The sequence below is a fragment of the Denticeps clupeoides genome, chromosome 1 (assembly GCF_900700375.1).
Source record: "Denticeps clupeoides chromosome 1, fDenClu1.1, whole genome shotgun sequence".
Taxonomy (NCBI): Eukaryota; Metazoa; Chordata; class Actinopteri; order Clupeiformes; family Denticipitidae; genus Denticeps; species Denticeps clupeoides.
In genome coordinates, this window is record NC_041707.1 from 14,664,048 (window position 1) to 14,688,363 (window position 24,316).

The window sequence follows — 24,316 nt, forward strand, 5'->3', positions numbered from 1 at the left end:
CGAGAGGTAGAATGGAAAAAGCATCAGCAAAGAAGGCCGTGCCACAAGTTGCTTTCTTTCCGCTGTGAAAGGCAGCAGGTTTTGGCCTCCTCGAACAAGCTGCTCACCGCCGCTCTGTCTGAATGTATATCGTTTTGCATTCTAAGCAGCCAGCAAGCTGGTCTGTTTCGCCCATTCTCCATTACAGCCAGTGCTGAAAGAGCTTTTTGTTTAGTTTCTGATCTCGTCTCCGTTCCCTCTCCCCATTTGAGTCACTTGTTTGAGTGACTGGACTTGGTCTGGAGTTTAGTATGTTACACACACAAAAAAATTGTGGTAACTGGAAATCATTTTTCAATTGGCACGGCCAAGAGAGATTTTCTCTCTGCCCCCTCAGTTACCTTCATCTAACCACACGGTCCCTCAACGTCTCAACCCTTCCACTGACTCCACCAACCTTCAGCTCAGCTCATAGAATACATAGAATGGATCTGTCAGAGTGAAAAAGGGGTGACGTGAAGAAAAAAAAAAAAAAAAAAGTCCATGAGCACACATTTCATTTCAATTACTTTTTTAGGACTTAAGAGGCAGCCAAACCCTCATAAAAACGTGTATGCTAACCACACAATCAACTTATGGGGTTGGATGGAGGGGAAGGGTGGCAAAAGGAAATTCAGTTTTGGAAATGGACAAGTGTTTACACACATAAAGTGGTAACTGGGAGAACCGAAAACAAAGCCTGGATCTGGAACCATGGTCTTATGGATTACAATCACTGATGGTGTCAAATGTCATGGACACTGTTTATCTTCGACTTTAAGGACTGAGCTATGGTGTGTTGTGTGTTCCTACAAAAACACTGATAAGATTTATTTGCCATTGAACATAAACTCACATCTCTGCAACAGAAAACTATTTAGCAAGTGTGAAAAACGATTCAGCATTTCGGTGGGATCTGTGGATTTAGCCATGTCCTTAAGAAATTCAGAGGCTTGTGAATGTCATCATCCCATGCTTTAGCAAGGTTGTTTACTGCTGACTCTGGATCATCCACAGGACTCACCTTCTTCTTGCTGCAGTAAATCTGCCATTTCTTTTCGGCAGGCAGGGCAAACATGGCCTCCCTGTTCTTGTCGGTCAGGTCCAGCTCATCCTGCAATTACAAGCAACAAAAAAAAGCGCAGGTTACACAACAGAGGAAACACCAAGAAGTCATGTGAAGTAATTATACATTGGTGCCACCAGGTCCACAAGGCAAAGAACATTCTTATTTTTAAAATAAATCCTATGCTTTTTTTGATTTGTTGCCTCTAAAATAAAGGGCAGTTTGCAGTTTGTGCAAGTTTCACCTCTGCAGAAGTAATTTTAAGGTGCTGGTGAGCTTGATAAAAGAGCACCAGGGTTAATAACGTGCTCAGGAACAAACCATGATTGCCTGCAAGGGTCAGTGCTACAGCAGAAAGCCTGAAAAGGTTTTTATATGAACTTGTTTGCTGGGATTTAGTGGAAACCAGATGGGAGCCTTCCAGTTCATACCTGTCCTGTGCCTCCAGTTTGGGGGGAAACAAAAAATGAAAATCAGCGCATGAACGTTCCTGTGCGTGACAAAAGTAACAAATCCGTAAAGCAAATACGACAAACACAATATAATGTCCTATAAAGACAAAAAAAATAGGCTGATTAAACTGGCTTAATTCGAAGCAGAATGCAATTAAGGACTAGGCGGAGTAATAACAATAGAAACGGAAAATGAGCTCTTATGTAACAAAGTCAGACCATGAGGCTGCCATATGCCCTTAACAAATCAAACACACACTACCACAGCCTCGCTCTAATAAACACCTGTCCTGCGTCTTGTGGAATTCATACAATGCAAGCAAAATGTTCAACCACCTGTTCTATAAGAAGCATCTGCATTTTTACCTTATATTTATATAAGTATATATATAAAAACCACTAGCATAAGGATGTCCAGAGCATCCAAAATGCAACATGCACTGATATATTTGGTTCGCATTAACACGGATTCATTTCTATTCACACCACCTTCACAAGTACCCATAATTACCTGCATGCTGTAGAACACCAGCCTCCATGAGATGTGTAAAACAAATGAGACTGGAAGCTTCTTCCTGCTTCTTAACTTTTTCATATTAAGGCTATTTCTTACATTTATTTTTATAAAGTCCACTTTATTGTCATCTCACTACACACAAGTACACAGGGAGACGAGATTGCGATCCCTCAGGTGGCACTGCATTAAAAACTGACATAATTCCTAAAAGGATATTACCACATGGGCTCAGGAATACTTGAGAAAAGCATTGTCTGGGATGGACTGACACGAAGTGGAAGAGTGTGCTGTGGTCTGACGAGTCGACATTTCAAATAGTTTTTGGAAATCATGGACGTTGTGTCCTCCGGTCCAAAGAGAACAGGACAATCTGGATTGTTATCAGCACAAAGTTCAAAAGCCAGCATCTGTGATGGTATGGGGGTGTGTTAGTGCCCAAGGGATGGGTAACTTGCACATCTTTGAAGGCACCATTAATGCTGAAAGGTACATGCATTTGTGGCGCATTATGAAACAAAGACCCCTGACTGTGGAATGTGTTGCATTCAACATTGTGGTGTTTCAGTTGATGATAGGTTGAAAAGGATTTGCAAATCATTTATTCTGTTTTACAAAAGTCCCATCTTCATTGGAATTTAGATTGTATGTTGGTATGCAACAAAAGAAATCTGAATGCAGATTTGAAGGGTTAATATAAGGACACACAAACCAGACAGGAACAGATGACGTAGAAGGACCCAATCAGCTTTACCCCACAGAATATCTATGCAAAAGGGGCTTTTAAGAGAATGGGAAAGGGTCAATGTCACTACAAATACAATGTGAAAACATTTCAACAGAACCTTCAATTCCTCAAGATCACATTTTCCTGAGGAAATTGTAGAAATGCAATGATTGTTCTTATTTACATTTGTGGCATTTTCCATTTGACTGATCTCTGCAAGAGTAGTTTTTATCAGCAGGTTTCACTGCTCTTCCAGGTCACCGTACTTTCAATGGAGTGCTTGTTTCTGGCGCATCATCGCCAGCATGAACCTAGCACAGTCAGACGAGGTTTTGGAAACTGATTTAATCAGATGTGGGTTTCCCCATATCTCTCTGGCTCTGAAAGCTGCAAAGCTACTTAACTCCAAAAAACAGGGGTGCAGGCGCACTGCCATGTTTTTTGGCGTGCCAAAAGCACATTGTGTGGAAACTTCTTTCCCTTATTTTTAATACTTGTCAGTAGTTGTGAGTATTCTGGCCAGACGACTTGGTAACTGTTTACTCACATCCAACACAAAAGCCTGTCTTCATTCCTGAATTTGTAGACCTTTCTTTTACCAAAAACACAAAACTGGTACATTTTAACAGAGGACTTTAAATTTAGATTACAACTATTAATATTTTACTAATACCGCAGGGAATAATTATTCATTTAACAACGTTAAGAACAAGAAGTCTAAGAGTTACAAACAAGCTTACACAAAAGACTAAAAAGCTAGGGTCAAGGTCTAGGGTTTTATTTTATTGTCCTGAATTTCTTTTTTTATTATTATTGCCTTACATTGGCAGTCTAGACAGAAAAAAAAAAAAAAAAAAAAAAAAAAAAAACATTGCCAGTAGGTGATGCCAAAAAAGATATTCTGTAACAAGTAGTTTAGTAGAATTTGAAAGTGGGTTGTTGTCTTACCATCGGCCAATATGGTATTTCCCACTACACCTCTGGGCAAACTATTCAGTATCCTAACTAAAAGGGTATTAAATGTTCTTCTCAAATCAAACTAAAATGGCGGGATATGGCCTCTTGAATTTTAACTTGCGTTTGGATGAATGTGTTTATCTGGTTCATGTCACTTTTGCTTGAGGCTAAACAATTTCAGATCTGCTAATCTCTGCTGATAAGTCATCCCTCTAATGCCAGGGGTGACTTGTGCAGCCCTGCCTTAAACCCCTTCTATAGCAGCAATGTCTGTAATAAATTAAATCATTAAAAAAAGAACAATAGAGTCAAAGCGGAACAGACAGAAAGAATAAGGGAGGGAGAAGGAAAAATAAAAATGAAATGATAAAGGGTGTATGTGTATGTGATGGGAGGGTTGGGGTGTGAATGTGCATAAAAACACGTGATTGTGAGCACGTGTGAAAATGGGTGTGCCCAAGTGGGTGGAAGCGTTAGGTGATTATGAGTCAGTGAAGAAAACTGGATCTTAAACGCGGGATGTGAGCTTTCAACAGAGAGAGTGAGAGACGAAGAGGAAACAATTCTTCCCTCCCTCTCACTCGGTCACAGGGAGAGGAAACGATGCTTTTCCTTCAGAGAGGAGGCAGGAAAGACAAGCCTGTGACAGAAAGGCTGAAAGGAAGTCATATGAGACCCGGGAGGGACCCTGAGGAAGCTGTTGTGGCCAACAAACAGAGGTCCAGACAGGACAAAAACTGACATGTATTTCCACGTTTGGTACATTTAACTGTACATCTTCACTACTAACAGTTGTTATGCAGATGTGGGAATTGTGGACTGCTTTTCATGTTGACCCCATAACCTGTCAGTACCTGAACTTACTCAAAGACTTTCACAGATGCAACACTGTTGGGATCCCTGCGTAAATCAGCGCCACTGAGTGGAAATGTAGGAAGGCTGATTAGGTCAGAGGGGTTTGCATTTGGCACAGGCCCCGGCCTCTCTCTCTCCAGCTCTCCCATCATGCTTGGCTGAGTCATGCGGTCAGAGTGGTGCAGACGGCCTGGGCCGGGGTTGGCTGAGGACGCTGGGGTGGCAGTGGAAGGCAGGAAAAGGGCAGGGCATTTAGCTCTGCCCCGGAGCCCTGCCTAAATGGAAGAGGAAGGAACACATCCTCTGGCGAGCGAACATAAACCCCACGCCGGTACAGAGAGCTGGCCACTAGAAGACTCTGTGCCGTTCAAAATATAATTTTATATGTGTGTGTGTGTGTGTGTGATATATACACACACACAGGGATCATGTTTATTGATGATTTGTTTGATTGATTTTCATGTATATTTTCTGTGTAATTTATATTTTGTAGAACCATTTCAATCAACCAGAGCAGTGGGCAACCATGGCACACAGCGAGCAGTATGTGGGGCCTGTACCTTGTTCCTCAATGGTAACCTGTGATTTTTCCTTAGTCACTACACTAACCACTGCCCACCAGTACCAAGGTTTTTTTGTTGTTGTGTGCGCCATGTGCTCTGCTGTGCATCACAATGACAATCACTTGACTTTCAGTATTGCTTCATGAATAATAAAATAAACTGACACTGGTGAATGATATACAACCCACCCAAGCATGAAAGTGATGGAACGACGAGTTTTCATTTCAACAGCCATTGACTGACGTTAAAATGTAAAAAACAAGTGAGAAAGCACGTTCTGGACATTGGTATTGAGACAGGAGGAGGTGGGGCTAGACAGTCCTGAGATCAAGTCTCTCCTGTGCAGACTCTGGCTCATTGCAAATTAATTTTCTGGCTTCAGTTCCACATTAATAATGTTTTTTCTTTCTAAAACAATAAAGCTGCTAACTGTACAAACAGTTTATGGCCCATGGCATGATTCAGCAGCTTTTTAAAATCAATGATATGACCTAACATTAAGGTAAACGGTATACTTATAAGAATTAATTGACTATTTATTTGCCAGGTTTGCCAGCAAAGTAGTCCTAAATCCATTTTAACCCCACAGGATGGAAAGGGTGGGGGAGGGGGCTATAATCTTGTCATCTGCCCTCTCTGTGCCAGATGTCATCTCCAGTGTCCCGTGTTGTGTTTTTCCACATAAAACCAATTTGCAGCTTATCTCCACGCTCTGCTGTAGCAGCCTTGTGTGCGGCTCACCACCTCTCATGCCAAGGCGAACACACATGGACTTAAAATTAAAAAAAAAAAAATCTATCAAATAGAAATCAAACACAAATTAATTTGCCTAGTCGTCGTGCTGTCTGCAGTGGTAGTTGGCTGAGCCAGGCTGTCCTTGCATGCATGCATGGTTCTGTTAGCACATGGCAACCACATGCATGGCTGTCCCTCTACATGACACAAACCTCAATGAGACATTCAACTCCACACGTTCCAGTCACACGGATTTAACGGTCACCGTCCCCCCCAGTCCTTAAACAACCCCGCGCCTCAGCTGTACTTATATCCTACTCAAAACTCCAAACACGTCTTTATGTGCATTCACACACACAGTGCATGCATATGTGAGCTCACACAAGCGTGAACAGATATTCAGAGTGTGTAGAAAAACTTCAGACTGAAGTGAAAACCCATTTCCAATAAAGGGAATGTGTAAACAATTTGGTCTGGTGACACTGACACAGACACCCCCCCGGCAACTGTGAATAAGATGCATGTTTCTATTTTCACAATTCCTGTGGCTTACTACTTTCCAATCAATACCTGTTACACCAAGGTTGGTATTTTTTGGAGCGAGGGAAATGCAGCTAATTCAGCAGATCCAGTGCAAGGAAGATGCAGCGACTGTAGCCGGCTCTGAAGCACAGAGCTGTGATTGACTGCAGCCCTCAGAGACTCTGATGTGGTCTCTGGTTTACATGTAATAATCAATCCAAGGAACTTAATGGCTCCCATGCTCATTTGAATTGGGTTTACAGGCAGCCAACTGCACGGAAGGGTTTTGTAGGCATTACAGATGAGGGCTTTACAATGGGTTGAGGGAGGAAGTTCACCGGCTGAGTGGGCTTTGCCGTGGATTTGACCTGGAACTGATTGATGGTGGATGCAGCTCGAGCATTAGCAAAACATTAGCCTGCCTTTGTGGTAAAAAATAGACAGAAGCATTACTGGTAATCTAATTTAGAAAGCAATGAGCCAGTGTGAATCATGAGGATTCACACAGACAATACAGTACATCAGTTATAGAACTTTATTGGTGGATGTTAAATGTTGTTTTAAAAAATGGCCCATGGTGATATGTACAGTCATGGCCAAAAAGTTTGAGAATGACACAAAATACTGGTTTTCACAAAGTTTGTCGCTTCCATTCTTATTTTGCCGATTTGCATGAACTCCAGCAAGTTAATAAGAGTGATCAGATAAATTGAAAAGTCCCTCTTTGCAATGAAAATTAACTTAAAAAAAAAAACATTTCTATTGCATTTCAGTCCCTGCCACAAAAGGACCTGCTGAGATCATTTCAGTGATCCTCACGTTAACAAAAGTGAGAGCGTTGATGAGCAGAAGGCTGGAGATCATAGTCATGCTGATTTTGTTAGAATAGCAGACTGGATGCTTTAAAAGAAGGGCGATGCTTGAAATCATTTTTCTTTTACTGTTAACCATGCAAGGAAACATGTGCGTTCATCATTGCGTTGCATAAAAAGGGCTTCACAGGCAAGGGCATTGCTGCTACTAAAATTGCACCTAAATCAATCATTCATCGGATCATCAAAAATGTGAAGGAGAGAGGTTCAAGTGTTGTGAAGAAGGCTTCAGGGTGCTTGAGAAAGTCAAGCGAGTGTCAGTACCATCTCCTAAAGAAGACTCAGATGCGGGATCGGGGTGCCACCAGTGCAGAGCTTGCTCAGGAATGGCAGCAGGCAGGCAGGTGTGAGTGTAATCTGAACTCACAGTTAGACAAAGACTTTGGGAGGATGGCCTCGTGTCAAAAGGGCAGCAAAGAAGCCACTTTTCTCCAAGAAAAACATCATGGACAGACTGATATTCTGCTAAAAGCAGATTGGACAGCTGAGGCCTGGGAGAGTAATTTTCTCTGTTGAAGCCCCTTTCTGATTCTTTGTAGCATCTGGAAAAATGATTGTCCGGAGAAGAAAAGGTGAGAGCTACCATCAGTCCTGTCTTGTGCCAACAGTAAAGCATCCTGAGACCATTCATGTGTGGGGCTGCTTCTGATCCAAGGGAGTAGGATCACTCGCAATTTTGCCTAAGAACACCATGAAAAAGAATGGTACCACAACATCCTCCGACAGCAAATTCTCCCAACCGGCCAAGTTTGGAACTGTTTGATGAAGAACAATGCCTTTCCCAGTATGATGGAGCAACGTGCCATATGGCCAAAGTGATAACTAAGTGGCTCAGGAAACAAAACATTGAAATTTTGGGTCCATGGCCAAGAAACTCCCTGGACCTTAATCCAATTGAGAATCATCAAGAGGTGGGTGGACAGCCCAAGCACAAATTATGAAAGAATGGGTTGCCATCAGTCAGGATTTGGCCCACAAGATGATTGACAGCATGCCAGGTTGAATCGCAGAGGTCTTAAAAATAAAAGGGCCAACACTGCAAATATTGAATCTTTGCATAAACTTGATGTAATTGTCAATAAAACCCTTTGAAATGGCTTGTAATTATACAGCCTTGGAAAATGCTTGTAATTATACTTCGATACACCACAGAAACTGACAAAAATATCTAAAAACATCGAAGCAAAAACAGTATTTGTGTCTCTCACTTTTACTATACTTAGCAGACGTTTTTATCCAAAGCGGAGGAAGACACCAGCAATTCTCGTTCGATTTCTATAGATTTTGAGTTTACAAAACTAAGAGCCCTGATAAGGCCTAACTTGTCAGGGGGAAAAAAAATAAAATCATGCTCGGAAATTAAGTGCTAGATGAAGAATTTTTTTTATTTAGTGCAGATTGTGTATGCATGTGCATGTGTAAGTGTTAGATTCGTCTGAAAAACGTTTTGAATAAGTGGGTTTTCAACTGCTTCTTAAAGGTGGTAGTAGTCTCGGCTAGTCGAATGGAGGAGGGTAGGTTGTTCCACCAGCCAGGGACAACAAAGGAGAATAGAGTTGATTAGGATCGGAGACCTCGTGAAGAGGGGTCTCCGATCTTTTGCTGATGACTATCCAATCAGCCATTCACATGGACCACATCCCCCAAGAAGTACATGTGAAACTGATTTATTGGAAAGTAATGGATTAGATCAAGTGAAGCTTCCTCAGTGTATTCTTAGACTACATGCGTAGGAAGCATTCACCTGATATAATGTGATCTCTAGCTCACCCTGGTCTACTCACAGAGATCATTGCAGTGTTGGTACTCAATTTATAGAGTGAGTGATGTGTGTAGTGTACCAGGTGTGTACACAGCCCAAGTGTGCATAGAAACACACAGATGTTGCTTATTCCTAAACCCCGTGTCCCAGTTCTGTCACTCCTTCTCTAGGCTCCAGTAGAAGGTATATTTATCATTGCTGAAATAGGAACCACATGGCATAATAATCCTTTTCAGACAACAATGTTGAAACATATTCCCTTACGTTACAGGGCCGTGGAGCCCTCCTCCACGTGTGAGGCAAATGGGGTGTCTAGGTGGCAGACAGATGAATCCACAGTGCATTGGGAGAAATGTAAAATTTAGTAAGAGATAATCCTGCTGCCTGGCAAAAGGAAAGCAAATGCAGTGCCGGAGGATTATTTTTTATTCTTATGTTGGACCAGTGGCTGTTTCTACTCCAACCGCTTCTCCCGTCAGACCTTGGTTAAACGCAGATTTTTTAGCATAAATAAGCTGCGAGTGATTTTGTTCTCTCAAGTATGAGGCTGCTGTGATTTTCCTAAGCGCTCCCATATGAGAGGCATGTTTTGTTTGATTTCATCAAGGTGCCTGCATGCGCGGTCCATTTTTTTGGTGTTGAAATGAACAGATCAAATCAGAACCCTTTAGATTGATCATACAAATGTGTGCAGACATATACAGGCCTTATACACACTCATTTTGGATCAGAAAGCACAGTTTTAAACCAAGGTTTGGTTTAAAACTGTGCAAGGCATCAGTATCAGGTGAGAAAAACTGAGGGTGACAAAAACGTGCATGCCTAATGGACAAGTCCACACATTTGAACTGGTCAAGGCGGGCGAGCTATTCAGAATTCAATAGTCTTTTACCAACACACAGATTCATTTGTTTGACTCTTTAAAGAGAATAAAAGCCATTTAAAAAGATGAAAGCTGGCAGGATGAATGAGCTCAAGAAGGGTTGTTGGGTTTAACCAAAGACGATCAATGATGTCAACTTCAAATTACAGAACTGCAGTTAAACCCAAGCCTCAAACTTGGTCACAACTAGTGGGAAAAAAAAAAAGACAGGCAAAGAACTGCCCATTCAAGCAGGCATGTATTTATAAGCAGCCTGGGAGTGTCCATCTCCTTGGGTGCGATGGTACATTTCTGTGGCCTTTCATCCTCTCTGGAGACCTCCTAAAAACGAACATCAGCGCTGCTCTATGCCACGTTTTTCGCTCCACCCAGATGCGTGCTAACAAGAAAACCACCACTCTCCACATCCCGGAGTTCTTGCTCACAGGACCGGTGCCAGTCCGGCACTGGCCTGTGTTTGCCTGAGATCGATGCCAGCCGGCAAACCCAAAAAGTCCCCAGAGCAGGGATAATGGGCCTGTTCAATCAGATGGAGCATTCATTAATTTACATCAGATCAAGCGCATGCAACATTCTTCTAACTATTGCCCAGAAAATCCAGATATTGCAAATACCTGTTCCATCACAGAGGCCAAAACAAATCTCTTCATTCTTTTCTTTTTCAGCTGCTATGAGCCACAATAGGATCACCAAGCAGCAAGTGGGGGTCAACACATGACGTTTTGTATCATGGACAGAGTCAGTGATTTTCAACTGTGATTCTCAAAATCCTTCAGCCTCTAATCCAGTCTTAATTCAATCTAAGTAATCATTAACAATGCACTTTACATGGCTGGTTGAAAGTACATAAGATAGGAGCTAAAGGAACTGCCAAGTCATGTGGTCATGGCAATAACTATTAAATGTCCACCAGCAGGAGCACACTCTGACTTACCACTAGCTCAGAGAAGCGAGCATTCAGTTCCTCCTCTGGTGGCATGGGGGCACTAAACTCCAGCAGCTGCAGAGGGACACTGTCCTTCAGGTTGATCTCTGGGGGTTCTGTGCTGCCGAAGCAACATAGGAAGCCCAGGGCGGGCCTCGTCCGCTTCCGGGGGGGCATCCTCTCTGTGGTGGAGGGGTCAAATGCCAGGGGCCGGCCACGGGGACGAGGAAGGCTAGCCTGCTATCTAGGGTGCATGATCTGAAATGAGAGAGAGAGAGAGAGATGTGGTTAATACTTGGCACATGGACAGTACTGAACAACACCTGTTAACTCAACTGGCATAGCTTGGCATGTAAACATGCAAAAGCTCTCACAGAAACATTCACAGTGAGATTACGGTAAACCAAAGTGGAAATAACAAATCGGGTCGGTTGGTAAAGCTCATGCCAAGGACTGGAACATGTCAACAGCAGCAGTAAACGGAATTGTAAATCTATTCATTCTAGAGCAAATAAGGTACTGTCAACAAAAGTGTACTGTAATCGTGTCACTAATCTAGCTCACCAACTGGCAAAGGATGATGGACCATCTGGACTAATGGTATTTTATCCTAACCACTCCAGTGCACACTGCGGTTTACTTATGGGTATCCCTTAGGAAAAGCGGCATTTGAGAACCTAATTCTCCAGTTCCCATCCTATCTTGCCCAGTAAGCTCAAAATTCCCAATCATGCCAAGGGGCAGTGGTGGATTAGCGGGTAAGGAAACTGAATCGGAATGTTGTCAAATCCCAATCCACCAAGGTGCCACTGAGCAAAGCACCGTCCCCACACACTGCTCACTGGGTGCCTGTCATGGCTGCCCACTGCTCACCAAGGGTGATGGTTAAAAGCTGAGGACACATTTTGTTGTGTTACCATGTACTGTGCTGCAGTGTTTCACGATGACAATCACTTCAGATTCACTTTTCATCATCTTTTGAACACAATGGCCACAAGCCAAAAAAATCCATCTTAGCCATGGAATTACTGGAAGATCAAGCCTTCAGTGGTTTAAAAGCACCACAGGAAGAGCTGTGGGGCAAGAAACGTACTCCCATCACCAGTCAATGTGTGGGCTGAGCGAAGTGCAACGGGCTAGAAAAGACTGGCACCTTACCCAACGTGGCACAACCCCCCCCCACCGACCCTCCTGGCCCTCACAAAGGCCGCTGTGTTGCAGCGCTACAATGAGCCGCAGTAGTTGAGTAATGCCCGAGAGCCAGCCGTACCGTGATCGCTCTTCCACTCAGATGGCAACAGCAGGCGTGAGGGGAAAAAGGAACCAGTGTTTACCATCAGCCCGCACAAACACATCCTCGACCACAAGCACTGGCATGGTCACAAGGAAGCCTGAAAGAGCTGCTGGGAAAAGGGATTTCTGAAGTGTTATACAACTACTGAACACATACATGTGGAATGAAGGGGTGGGAATTAGACACAATGCACTTAATGATGGTCAGTTTTGGTGGGAAAGGGAAATTTGATTAAGATTTAAGATTTTAAACTGAACACTTGTTAGACTTTTTCAAGAATGAAATGACTGAAATCAAAAGTAAAATTGATCTAAAATGCATATCATGGAGCATGGGTACCATACAAATCAACACACTCAAAACCCAAATAAAAAAAAAAGTGGACGTAATGGAAGCAATATTAAACATGCTGACACTGACTGACATGCTGACTTAAACGTAAGCTCTTAACGAACTGGTAAGTAAAGATTCAAAGGCATTTTGAAAGTCTTAAATTCAAAAGTACAGGTTTGCTGCCCCAAGCTAAGCGTCTTGAGGCATTAAGGCTCCATTAACGGTGCATTACGCTGTTCTTCAAGGCCCATTAATGATGCATTACTGCGTAAAGGTCAGCATTCCGCCCCTGTCCATTCGCTACTTGCAACGTTTAAATAAATCATGCTAATCTGCAACACCTCTCAGCTAGGGTCTTAGGTTCGGCTAGGTTATTAAAATAAATTTACTGTGCATGGTGCTAAAAAGAGGCTACTAAATGTTTTATGGGTTTCTTGGTCTGTTGTTGTAGAACATGCATGTGAACGTTAGCAGTGACTGAACCGTCATTTTTATGAACACCAGTGCTTTTTTTTTTTTTTTCGGACTAATTCCAGCGATGTGTCATCGCTGGTTCTGGCCACAGAGCAAGTGTCTTCATCCCACCGCCATGCTTTGTTCACGAGCCCATTAGCCAGGCCGCCTGGATGTGGATAGGGAAGCTTAGTCCACACTCGCGCTGCAGAGTACTGAACACATACTCCCGAGGACAAGCGAGCTCAAGCGCTAACCTCTAATCTTCAGAAAGTACGGGCCGCGGTTGAAGCGGAGATGCCACCCCTCGTGGTCTCCTCAGCCCACCGCAGGTTGTTTTTGTTATTTCAGAGGAGAGGACACAAAAACATCCTCTTATATTCCGCTGGTGTCAGAGCGTGTTAGTCACGAAGGGGAAAACATGATGTGCTCATGCCATAAGGGTGAGCTACGTTCGGCCTTGTTTAATGTAGCAACTCTTGCCCAGTTTCCGACCTCCCGTCGTCCCTCTCAACACTCCGCCGATAAAGGAAGCTGCGAAGAGACGTGGCTGTTGGCACAGGAGGACAAATGAGATAACACGCGCTCGCCACTCATGCTACGCACCGAAACACATCTTCCCCACACTGGGACGCGCCAATGGCCTTCACCCTGGCGCCCACCCAGATCTATTCAGAAAGTGGGCCAAATGATCAGCTGTGCCCTATACTCCCTATAGCACACATACCAACACACAAATACATCCTCTTCAGAGCCACGGAGCTGCTGCAAAACTGCGATGACAAAGATGAAAGCAGTTCCAGAGTAACACTGACTGCAGCAGGAACCACTAGAGGTCGAAGTAAAGATGAACCACATGCAAAACAGTGAGGAACACCACTTCAATGCTAATGTGGTAAACACTGGCTGGGCTCAGTAGACGGAACAGTAAAGAATACAAATTTATGAAACTAAAAATATCGATATATATTGGCTAAATGTATCATGCATCTTAAAGAACTTGGGGTGGGGCACAGGGAATGGCATGGGGTCTAAAGCACCTTGGCTGAGCATAACATTGAAGCAACCATGTCTAGGGCTACGCAATTAGTCATTATGATATAAATCAGCAAACCCAATAATTCCAAATGAAATCAGTGGTTCCTTGAGATCACTGCGGACATGCAGCTTTACGGGCAAACATGCTCATTCATGCCACATCCATGGACATCCATGACGTCCATGCCACATTCTCCTACAGTCATTCCACATCCCAAGCCAGATGTGCAGGAGTCATGTCAGGTTTCAGTGCGATTGTCAATGTTTTTTTAAGGGCTTAAATCATTGTGCATTCATTTATATGAGACGTCACCAACGGCAAAACTTTTGGTTCATACAAGGGGCCAAACTTACACCCACGTGAAAATTGAAAACAGCTATGAATAATGCGCTTGCTTCGTTGTCCTACAATCCTAGCCTGAAGTCTAGCTGAATAATTTACTTCTGCAACATGCAGAGTGCATTTGCATGACAGGAGATGTTTTAGAGATGAGAGGTTAGTCATGAGAGTTTAGTCATTATTTCTATGGGGGGGGGGAAAAAGGGACGACGACAGTTCAAAAAGTGAATAAACTGAAAAGAAAAAAAACAAAACCCGAAACATGGTCTGATGTACAACAGTCAGCCACAAATCTGTAAAAACACTGACTGGTGACGTGAATGGCATTTTAAGTGAGTAGGATTTGATACACTTGCACACGTCTACATGTTAATTCCAACAGACATACAAAAAAACACCAAAGAGTGTAGCAAGCAAATAAGTGAAGGCTCAAAGTAGGGAGCATGTTAATCATGAAATGTAAGTGTGACCTTAAAATGCATTTTTCAATCCCAGTTTGTACACTGTTGCCACACAGATTTGGAGCTGAATTATCAGCATGCCAAACGTGGCATTAATGAAGCGGCTCGACAGTCAGGTGAAAAATGAGCTGCCAGAGATGGAGATTCACCGCGATACTGGCATTCGCTCCCCCTTTCCCTGAACACGGTGGCTAGTGCTCCTCCTTCTCATATCTGATTGAGTCTTCCTATCTCTCACCATTCATCATCTGGTTACAGCTGCGTCTCGCTCTGCCCATCTGTCTCCTCCAATCCCCTCCTTTAAGTCTTTTCTTTCATCTCCCCTTCCCTTGGTCTTTAATGGCTCTCCTCTGGTTCTTCTTGCTTGTTCTGCGTTTTTTTTGTCTCCTTCGTTTTGTATTCTCTTCCCACACTGTCACTTGCACCTTAAAATTCTCAGGTTTTTCTAGTGTCTGCACCTTCCTCCTCCTCTCAAGCTCTCTCATTCCAGAGAGTGCACCGCTCTCCCTTAACTCCTCTCCTCACTCTCTTTCGTGTCAGTGAGCTGTCGTGCCTCCGGGGCTCAGGAGAGAGAAAGGGAGCGAGACAGGGCAGGCGGGCGGGCGGGCATGCAGTGCCTCCCCTCACACTTTCACTCCAGCCGTCTCCATCACCGCACCCCGAGCCTGGCATCCTTCAAATGGCTTCTTAAAAATGATGTATTATACATGTTTGTGAGCGATAAGAATAGAAGGAAGGCAAGCTGATGACATCTTTATCCATGACGGACCAGAACCACGTGCCATGCATTCAGAGCAGTACAGCGCGCAGGGGAAACGCCTCCAGTACCGACATGTTACCCTTGTAGGGGTCACAGACGCTGATCCTTAATTAACGATGATTAATTGTACCCCATTTAGTGAAGGTGTCTCTGGAGACCAAATAATGTGCAGCCTGGGAAATGCTAATGGTGTGTCTGCTAGTGCACACGCATGCAAATACAACGAAGCAGCGTTTTATGAATCACACACACACACACAAGCTTGCTGCTTCTTATTCAACACAATACCTCATCACCTCATCCACTCGGTGTGGAAGTAGGTCAGTAGAAGAGTGGAGAGGGGTGGTGGGAGACCATGACTCTGCCCGCGTTTTCTACCTTCGTCTCTCCAAATGCCTTTCTATATTTCTCTACATCGCTTGTCTCACCGTCTCTCTCTCGCACACGCACAAACTCTCTCTCCCTTTCCCTTCATGCATCAGTTTCTCCCTCTTTCCCACTGCTTCCATTTCCATGTAATCCCGTCTCCTCTCATCTAATCTCCTCGCTTCCACTGATTTCTGCTACTGCCTTTGAAATGTGAAAGGCCCTGCTCGCCTCCTCTTTAATTCATTATTCAGTTGCTCTTTAGAGAAGAAAAAAAAAAGACAGACAAATGGTTTGCCCCACAACCAGCTTTGCCGTTCTCTCCACATACAGAATTGGGCTCCTTTTCAGCTCATCGTGTAACGCTGCAGATGGATTTCCCCTTTCTGACCAGCCCCTGCTATGTGCCGTCCACCCACATCAGCATTCAGTGAATGAACAGTGCAAGTGGAAAGACAGAGATGTGGATTGAGAGGCTGCCCACGTTGTCCGATGGGACATTGTAAACAACATGGCCACAGCTTGCATGCAGAAACGGAGGGGATTGGCAGTCTGTGGAGCTGCGTCTTCATTAAAAGTCACATTCATCACAAGGTGGCTTTAGTCAGAGTGAGGCCAGGTAGCTACACATTCTTCCAGAAATGCTCCATTCCAGCCAGGTGTGATTGTTAATGTCTAATATTTAAACCAAACTAGTAGCCACATAGGCAATCCTAATGCCAGTCAATTGACACTGAAATGCAGCATACTGTATTTGAATCTCAAGGCCATGATTGGCCACCCATGTTAACCAGCCCACCTGTTCATTAATGTGAGATCATTAAAATACACAAATAAATCAAATTAAATGAAAGGTACAACTGGTATAATCAGATATTTCGCATTGCTTGGTGTCAGCAATTGAAGCTAGAATTAAAGAAATGTCACATAAGTGCAATGTATGGATTATGTTTCTACTTTCGTGTTCAGAATGCTCATGTTTGTCTGTGAAAATACTGCACCTCCACCCATGTGCCCCCCCCCCCCCCCCTACAAATACCCATGGCCACATGGGCATCAGCAGAATAACTAATGCCCCCTTCCCAGCCAACACACCAACTGAGCTCCTACATTAATTCCCTTCCACAGAAAAATCCCCAACAGGCCCTTTCCCCCTCAATCAGCTCCCATTCTGAAGGCCACCCACAAATACAAGCAGCATCCAGATCCGGGACATTAATCACCTATAAGTCCACTGTTGACCTTCAAGATGACCTTCTGAGTGTTAGTTTGAGAATTAGAAGCCACCAGTGTCAGGGAACAGGAGGTAAAGAGGACAAGCTCATCCTGATGAATGAAATTCTGTAAGACGCTCAACATGTTTACCAACCAATTATAGTAAATGGGACCATTTCTAACCAATTTAGCACACCAGTGGAGTGCACAGGCCAGTGACTGGAGTGTCACGCTAAGGCTGTGTGAACCATGACAGAGTGAAGGCATCCCTGGCCCTTAATATAGAACCAGAGATTACATTACATTGCATAAATAAGAGGTTGAAGTAGCAGATCGAACACAGCTCCCAGATTCTTTAACAAACAGTCCAAAACCCACACACTTGCACACACATGATCAAACACATACAAATAATTTATTTTCACACACACATACACACAATCAGAAGAGACATGCTCAACAAAACATGTGCGCGCACACACACACACACACACACACACACATTCCTCTGTTGTGAGCTCATCTTCTAATTTGACAGGGTGGGTGAACTGGGCTCAGTCTGAGCAGACAAATGACCATTGCTTACTTGTAATGGACATTCATGTGTAATTTCATTTGATGGGGATGCATCACATATTCATTTGAAAACATGGATACTTCTGTTTCATGTAGGAATGTGTTTAAATAAATAAATAAATAAATTATAAAGCGGCAGTTATAATTAGCCCTGCATTGATGTAAACAAATGCAGAACTTTCCCCAAAACACATGGGATTTTATCATCGTCTTCATGGACAGTGGCACAGAACAGCTGAGTTCTGTACTAAATTCCTTAAAGTTGCCCATGTGGAACACCACCTCTCCTTCTGGGACCCCTGGGGCTCCCCCCTGATAAGGGCGTCTTGGCTCAAATGGGCCTACGTGCATAAGTAAGGATGAGCAAGGGTCTTATAAGAAACGGAAGCCCATCCCTGCTTCCCTTCCTCAGTCCCAACCTCCCTCATTACCCTCAACTTTCTCCCTCAGTGTTTTCACTCTTTGGATCAGATAAAAGCATTGAGGACTTCATCACAGTCCGGAGGCAAAACTGTACGTAACGCACAAGAAAATCATTTCAGATAGCACCGTGTGAATACATTTTCTAGTAAAAAAAAACAAAACATTTAAAAGCTTCATTACGCAGGTCTAGCTTCAGGTCATTTTTAATATGTACTAAAGTGAATCACATACCTTTTATAAATAGGCAATTTCCATATATGAAGTGAAAGTGAAGTGATTGTCATGTAAAGCACAGCACACGGTGCACAAAATGAAATGAGTCCTCTGCTTTTAGTGAGCAGTGGGCAGCCATGACAGGCACCCGGGGAGCAGTGTGTGGGGACGGTACCTTGCTCAGTGGCACCTTGTCAGATCAGGATCCAAACCAGCAACCTTCTGATTACGAGGCCGCTTCCTTGCCCGCTAGGCCACCACTGCCCCACCACTAAGTTTAATAGTTGCTAATAAACTTAGAACTGCATGTTGAACTAAAACAGATCTTATCCTCTCTCTACCCAAAGGCTTAACCTCTAAGTGAACGCTAAATTAGAACTGATTAATCATATGGTCATTGCTCAGATATGCTTTTTTCCCAAGCACTTAGCGCCAGCCTGCCATCTGCTACATGCTAATAAGCCCCCATTTCACTCTGCTTGCTTTCCGGCGGTTTTACAGCAGCACAGTAGACTGCATGTTGACCGAAGCAACACGCTGTACACACAGAACATATCGAACATGTTTAAATGTGTTTTCTTAACAGCTAGGCAACAGTCAGCCACTCTAATGCTACATTATTGCTACGCTATCACTGTTGCTTTTAGAATGAAGCGCCACGGACAAAAAAGGACTTCGTAATGGCATCACTGTGATGTAGGCGCTCTCCATTTGTTAAGCAGATAATCACTTGATATGTTTGCCCTTCCCCCAGTAATGTGATTGCGGCACCATAAAAATAAAACTACCTTCAACAATGTAGGGTGTAAACATACCGGTCCACAATGGATTGAAATAAAATCAGCTAGTAACATAATTTGCCACAATAGTTCGAGATACTAATAAACAGTAGCACAACTGTGATTTTTTTTATGAGTTCTGAAGTATTTTAGCTGTTACAATTACATGAATTTCTCACTGTTTATTATTATTACAATGAAGATGCCTTGGTCTGTAGTCACTGCATTGGATAGTGGGAGAGTGTCAAAGTTAGTGTAGTGTCCAATACTTTCAAGCTTCAACAGTATGTGCATTGTTTAAGGATATTCTGAGATTAAAGTGTGAAAGTGGAGTGACTGTCGTTGTGAAAAATAGCAAGCACAGCACACAGTGCACACAACAAAATGTGTCCTCTGTATTTAACCCATTTGCTCAGTGGCACCTCAGTGGTACCTTGGCGGCTCGGGATTCGAACAGGCAACCTTATGATAACGAGTTAACTTCCTTACCCACTGGCCAGAGCAAATAGCATGTTACTATGGAATTTGGGATGCATGGCAAACCTTTTTTTATTCTCAATTCACATTATTTCACTAAAACCTGTGTTCTGCTGTTATCCTCATACTCTTGTCAGCTAATGCACATAGCCACAAACAGCCTTCATAACAAACAAATAAGCAGCTTTTGTTTATAAGGGCTATGAGCCATATGAATTTACTTGCTCCTCATAGGGGAAATATTTCTGATGAGCCCGTGGAAAAAGAGGCTCCTCAGGGCAATGTCAGTAATAGCGATTTAATTCAGTCTCCCGTAAAAACTAAGAGCAATTTCACATCTGCTAAGGGACCTTTCCAAACTCGGACTGCTCTACACTCATTCCATAGTTTTGTCACCACTCCAGTGCCTGTTCCTGTTCTTTGCCTTTTACAGGGACGATAGCACATAAAAGGAATATGATAATTAATTGTATTTATGGTGACATTTATCATGGTTCTTTCTTTTATCTAGTTGTGCTTTGCGACTACATGTCCAAATAGGGTGAGACAGAAAAACCTAGGAACAATTAAACTGCCTGTAGTTTTAGTCAGACCAAATTCCCAGATTGGTGACAAAACCAGCAATTACGGGTGAATAAGTGAAAGAGCCCTGCCATGAATGGTGCAAAAAGAGACTGTGTAGGGATGGGCAGGTCAACTCAGATGTAAACTAGTAGCACCTTGTTGGTTGGTGGATTCGAGCTTGAGACCTTTTGTGACCCACATGGGCCTCGCGTAGATAGGTGCCATTACGAATCAGTCTTCAGAATTCTTAAAGTGACCATGAAGTGAAGTCCACTTTCAAAATCTTTAATGAAAATTACAGCAACCACTTTTGATGAATTTTTATTGAAATTGTGTCATTGTAGTAACAAATGTCCAGATTGCTAAAGTCAGGATAACTCACACATCTGCTTGCAAGTTTTTTGACACCAACCAAAACATTTTTCTGACAAACATGCCATTTGTGACCTCAATATACAGTTCAACTGACCCACTTCTTGTCAGTGGGATACATGCCACACTCAGTGCCCCCAGACAACCAAAGTTGGCATGAATCAATGTTAATTATAGTACACCCACTGAAGGCAGGGATGCAGGCCTGACCGAGCATTCTCACATATTAACAGGGCTCTGCGTGTAACCAGATCCTCAGCATCCACTGGCATGAAATCCCAAAGCACCCCTTGTGTGTGGGTATCAAATTGTTTTCTTATTTTGTCAAGGAGTTGCCAGTTGCACAATATCAAGAACCAAAAATAAATCAAATAAGTAAAGTTCTGTTGGCAGTTTAATATCCAGACGGGGATCAAGTTTGTTTGGCATTTAAATCTGCATTTTTTGATTAAGGAGAAAAATGTCTAAAGAAACCATGACCTCTTTCTCTCTAGTTGTTTCCTTTAGCGTAGATATGGTCACAATATGAAAATTTGGAAAATGTGGTTTGGAACAATTTTTGAAAAGGTCTAAAAGGGTTTATCGAGCCCTTCCAGAGAGAATAACTAAGTCAAAGATGGCAATCTGTCTGGGCATTCCCAACTGTGTGCTGTTGAAATGGACCATGTTCTCACAAGGTTAAAGATCACGGGTCCTAGGACTTGTGTGTAATGCCTGGAATGTTCGTCCCATACCGTTATAGTGCTCAGGACGGGCCAGCCTGCAGGCCAACCAGTTTTAAAATAGATTTTCCCTGAATTGGCCAGACTGTACAGCACAATGATATGCTTGTGCATCATGAGCTGCAAAGTGTGTCACCAGCGCAAAATTCAATGGCATATCTTTCACACATAAAGACAAGGAATTTCCTGGCTGGCTATGTGTCACACTTTATGGAGAAAAGGCACAGAGTGACAGGCCGGTTCGGCAAATTGTAGCCTCGATATGGTGGCAGGATGAACACACTCACCTTGATTGTAGATTAGCATAAAAAAGTTCTACTGGGCAGAATTTTTTTTTTTAAATGACAATGTGACTAATTTGCTGCCAGGACAAATTTACACTGCCAGGCCTTAATGCTGGAATTGTGGGGTTTACATCATTCTCTCTGCTTATGGGGTGTTCTGTGCAAGTATTAGGGATGGCATTTCCATGGTAACTCTAGCCAACGTTGTGCCGATTGCTGACTTTCCAGTTTCTCATTTTGCACGTTGAAAGTAGAATGTGGTTCAATTTACATTTATTTCCATTGCTACCATTCAAAGCATTATGTGTTTTTGCATTGCTTGTTCATGCAGTGCCCCACTGCATGTTCACCGCCTCATTCACAAGTTTTCTGGCAGCTATCTGAAGCACTGAAGCATAGTAAAATATACATATAATCAGTTGGGATTGATTTCAATTGATTTTACACATGCAAGCAATGTCTAAACCCGATATTAAAAAATTTAAAGGCAGATCTTTTTTTATCCTGCCAAACTAATTCAACATATATGTGACTTTTGCTTAAAAAAAAAAAAAAAAAAAAAGAAAAGGAGCAAACTGTAGCAGACCTCCACGTGCGTATGAGCCTTTGCATGTGGTTTGCATAAGGCCTGATATAACCGTGCTTGGTCTACCAGTAAAAGGCCAGTCCAGTATAAAGAAATTCATTCAGTGCGTAAATATGGGGCAAGTGGTCATGAACTTTCACGTCGCTGTTGTTTATCATCTTAAAATGAGGTATGTGTCACCCCTTATACCATGGCAGGACCAGTAAAACTGGTCATTTGGTCACAAGATATTTGAGGGTTTATGCAGCAAAAAGAACACTGCGGTGCTTTTGAAGCTTTCAGTTTAAATACTGTGAACTGTTAGATTCAGCCTGAAAGAAAAGCTGTGTTATCATCTGTGAGTTAGCTGTGGAAAGTATTAAGAGCCCAGAAAGAATAGCTAAGCGGACTTGGTTAAATTTGGGAGAGGACAGGAATGAGTCTCCCAAAACCCCCAGGTCTTTAACTTTGTAAAGTTTAAACCAGAACTTCATCTAAAATAATCCCCCATTTCAGAGCCATGCCCATCACACGCTTAATTCCAGGCATTCTTTATACGCCTTCATGACCCAAATATGTATACCAGAACTCCCAGACGAGTTTGGGCCAGTATTGGACTTTTCGTTAAGAACTATTTCCTTGGTATGATCCGTTTGACCATGTTCCTGCAGGGAACATGCATCCCTGTACCTGACATTGAGACTCACAGAAAGCTTTTCATACCAGACCCATGGTAATTATAAACCTTTAGGTTCACTTTATGATAATGATAGTTTATGAACTATAAATCCTAAAAATGGAAATCAGCAGTGCCACATAAACACAGCCTCTGCCATTTTGCTAGTCACAACAGGGCAACTAAACCTGAGTGAAGAAGTGAGGTTTGTTGCCATAATCTCTGACCCTCTCCCCCTGCAAGCCCTTCCGCATTTAGCTCTCAGCTGGAACGCTTCCCAAAATGTTTGTTTTATAGGGAGCCGAGGTCCACGGCTTCCCTCCCATTTTAACAGTGGGATGGAGCACATTTACAGGTCTGCATGCTGCTAAACATCTGGGTCCTGTTCCCCTCGCAGCCCTAACATCCCGACACCCTCTCACAGCTGTGGAGGAGCTGACAACACCGCACATCAGCTCAGACGGTGATAGTTACCCGTTTCAGACAGTTGCCAGTACATCCTGATCATCCGAGGCACTGTCTTGCAGACAAACCTCCCCCGACAGACGTGGAAAAAAAAGCTCTTGGCAAAAGTCTATCACATTCGCTTTATTTAAAAAGGGCCTGCTTCGGTATTCCAAGCCTAAGAGCTACAGAAGCTCCCGCTTCAGATGGAGCCGCTGCTACTGCTGACTGTGCTGGGACTGGAGCTGTTGACATTACGTCCTCCCTTTCAGTCTCCCGCCCTCTTTCTCTCCAGTTTGCTCACTCGCCGACCCGCCCCTGAATTCCTAGCCCCAAATATGACAGCGCATGTGGGTCTGTACGCCAGAGCCCGTTTCCCCTGGAGAGGGGAAAAAAGCAGGATGAAAGGAAGTGACCCTCTGCTGCCTGGGTTAACCACTGAGCATCCTCCTCCTCTTCCCTGTCCCCACCGAGCAGCATTCCCGACCCTGGACCGCTACCGGAAAAAGGGCTGGCCGGCTGAAATCACAGAAGGCCCAGAGGAGTGCTTTCCCTCTTCTGTCTCTTCTACACAAGTTCAAATCAAGCCAATTTCTGGAGAAGAAAGGGAAACAACATCATGAGCCTAATTCTTGTCCCTGATCCAAAAAACATTTGCAATTATCTCCCACGTATTGCATTAAAAGGGGATCTGATAAGGTCTGCAACAAAACCCAAGCAGTTATGTAATCGTGGTGAAACGATGGCCTGAGGACAAGCGCAAAAAGGCTGCAGCCAGTTCTGACGGCAAGCCTCACAGCTTACATTCTTTTTCTTCACTCTGTGTGACCTTTCGCAGAGGTCGGCTAAAAGGAGAAAACCAGCTGGATTTGCCCTTCATGCTCCTTTTTGCTTCTATGTTGCTGAACTTCAGATTGGTGCCACCCCACTTATTTCTCTGGCATGACGTAGTAGTCACGAGGTTCTAAATAGTTAGGCTAAATATAAAGCATCACGATTCTTATCCAGAATGACTTACATTCTTGGATGCTAACTAGATGCCTCCCAAGCATGGGACCTGTGTTTGGTTCTCCAGGCACTCCTGCTCCTGTTTCCTCCCACCACGGATAT

At 43.4% G+C, this 24,316-nt stretch overlaps 1 protein-coding gene across 2 annotated transcripts in view; it reads right to left on the reverse strand.

Annotated features, from left to right (window-relative positions):
- Nucleotides 1-24,316, reverse strand: part of daam2 (dishevelled associated activator of morphogenesis 2) — an 85,314-nt gene that overhangs the window by 41,566 nt on the left and 19,432 nt on the right. For both annotated transcript variants that reach the window (XM_028984550.1, XM_028984473.1), the window contains exons 2-3: nucleotides 10,861-11,109; nucleotides 1,043-1,132 (exon numbers count right to left, since the gene is read on the reverse strand). In XM_028984550.1, the coding sequence (XP_028840383.1) occupies nucleotides 1,043-1,132; nucleotides 10,861-11,028 (258 nt within the window). In that variant the 5' untranslated portion in view covers nucleotides 11,029-11,109. The remainder of the gene's footprint in view (nucleotides 1-1,042; nucleotides 1,133-10,860; nucleotides 11,110-24,316) is intronic.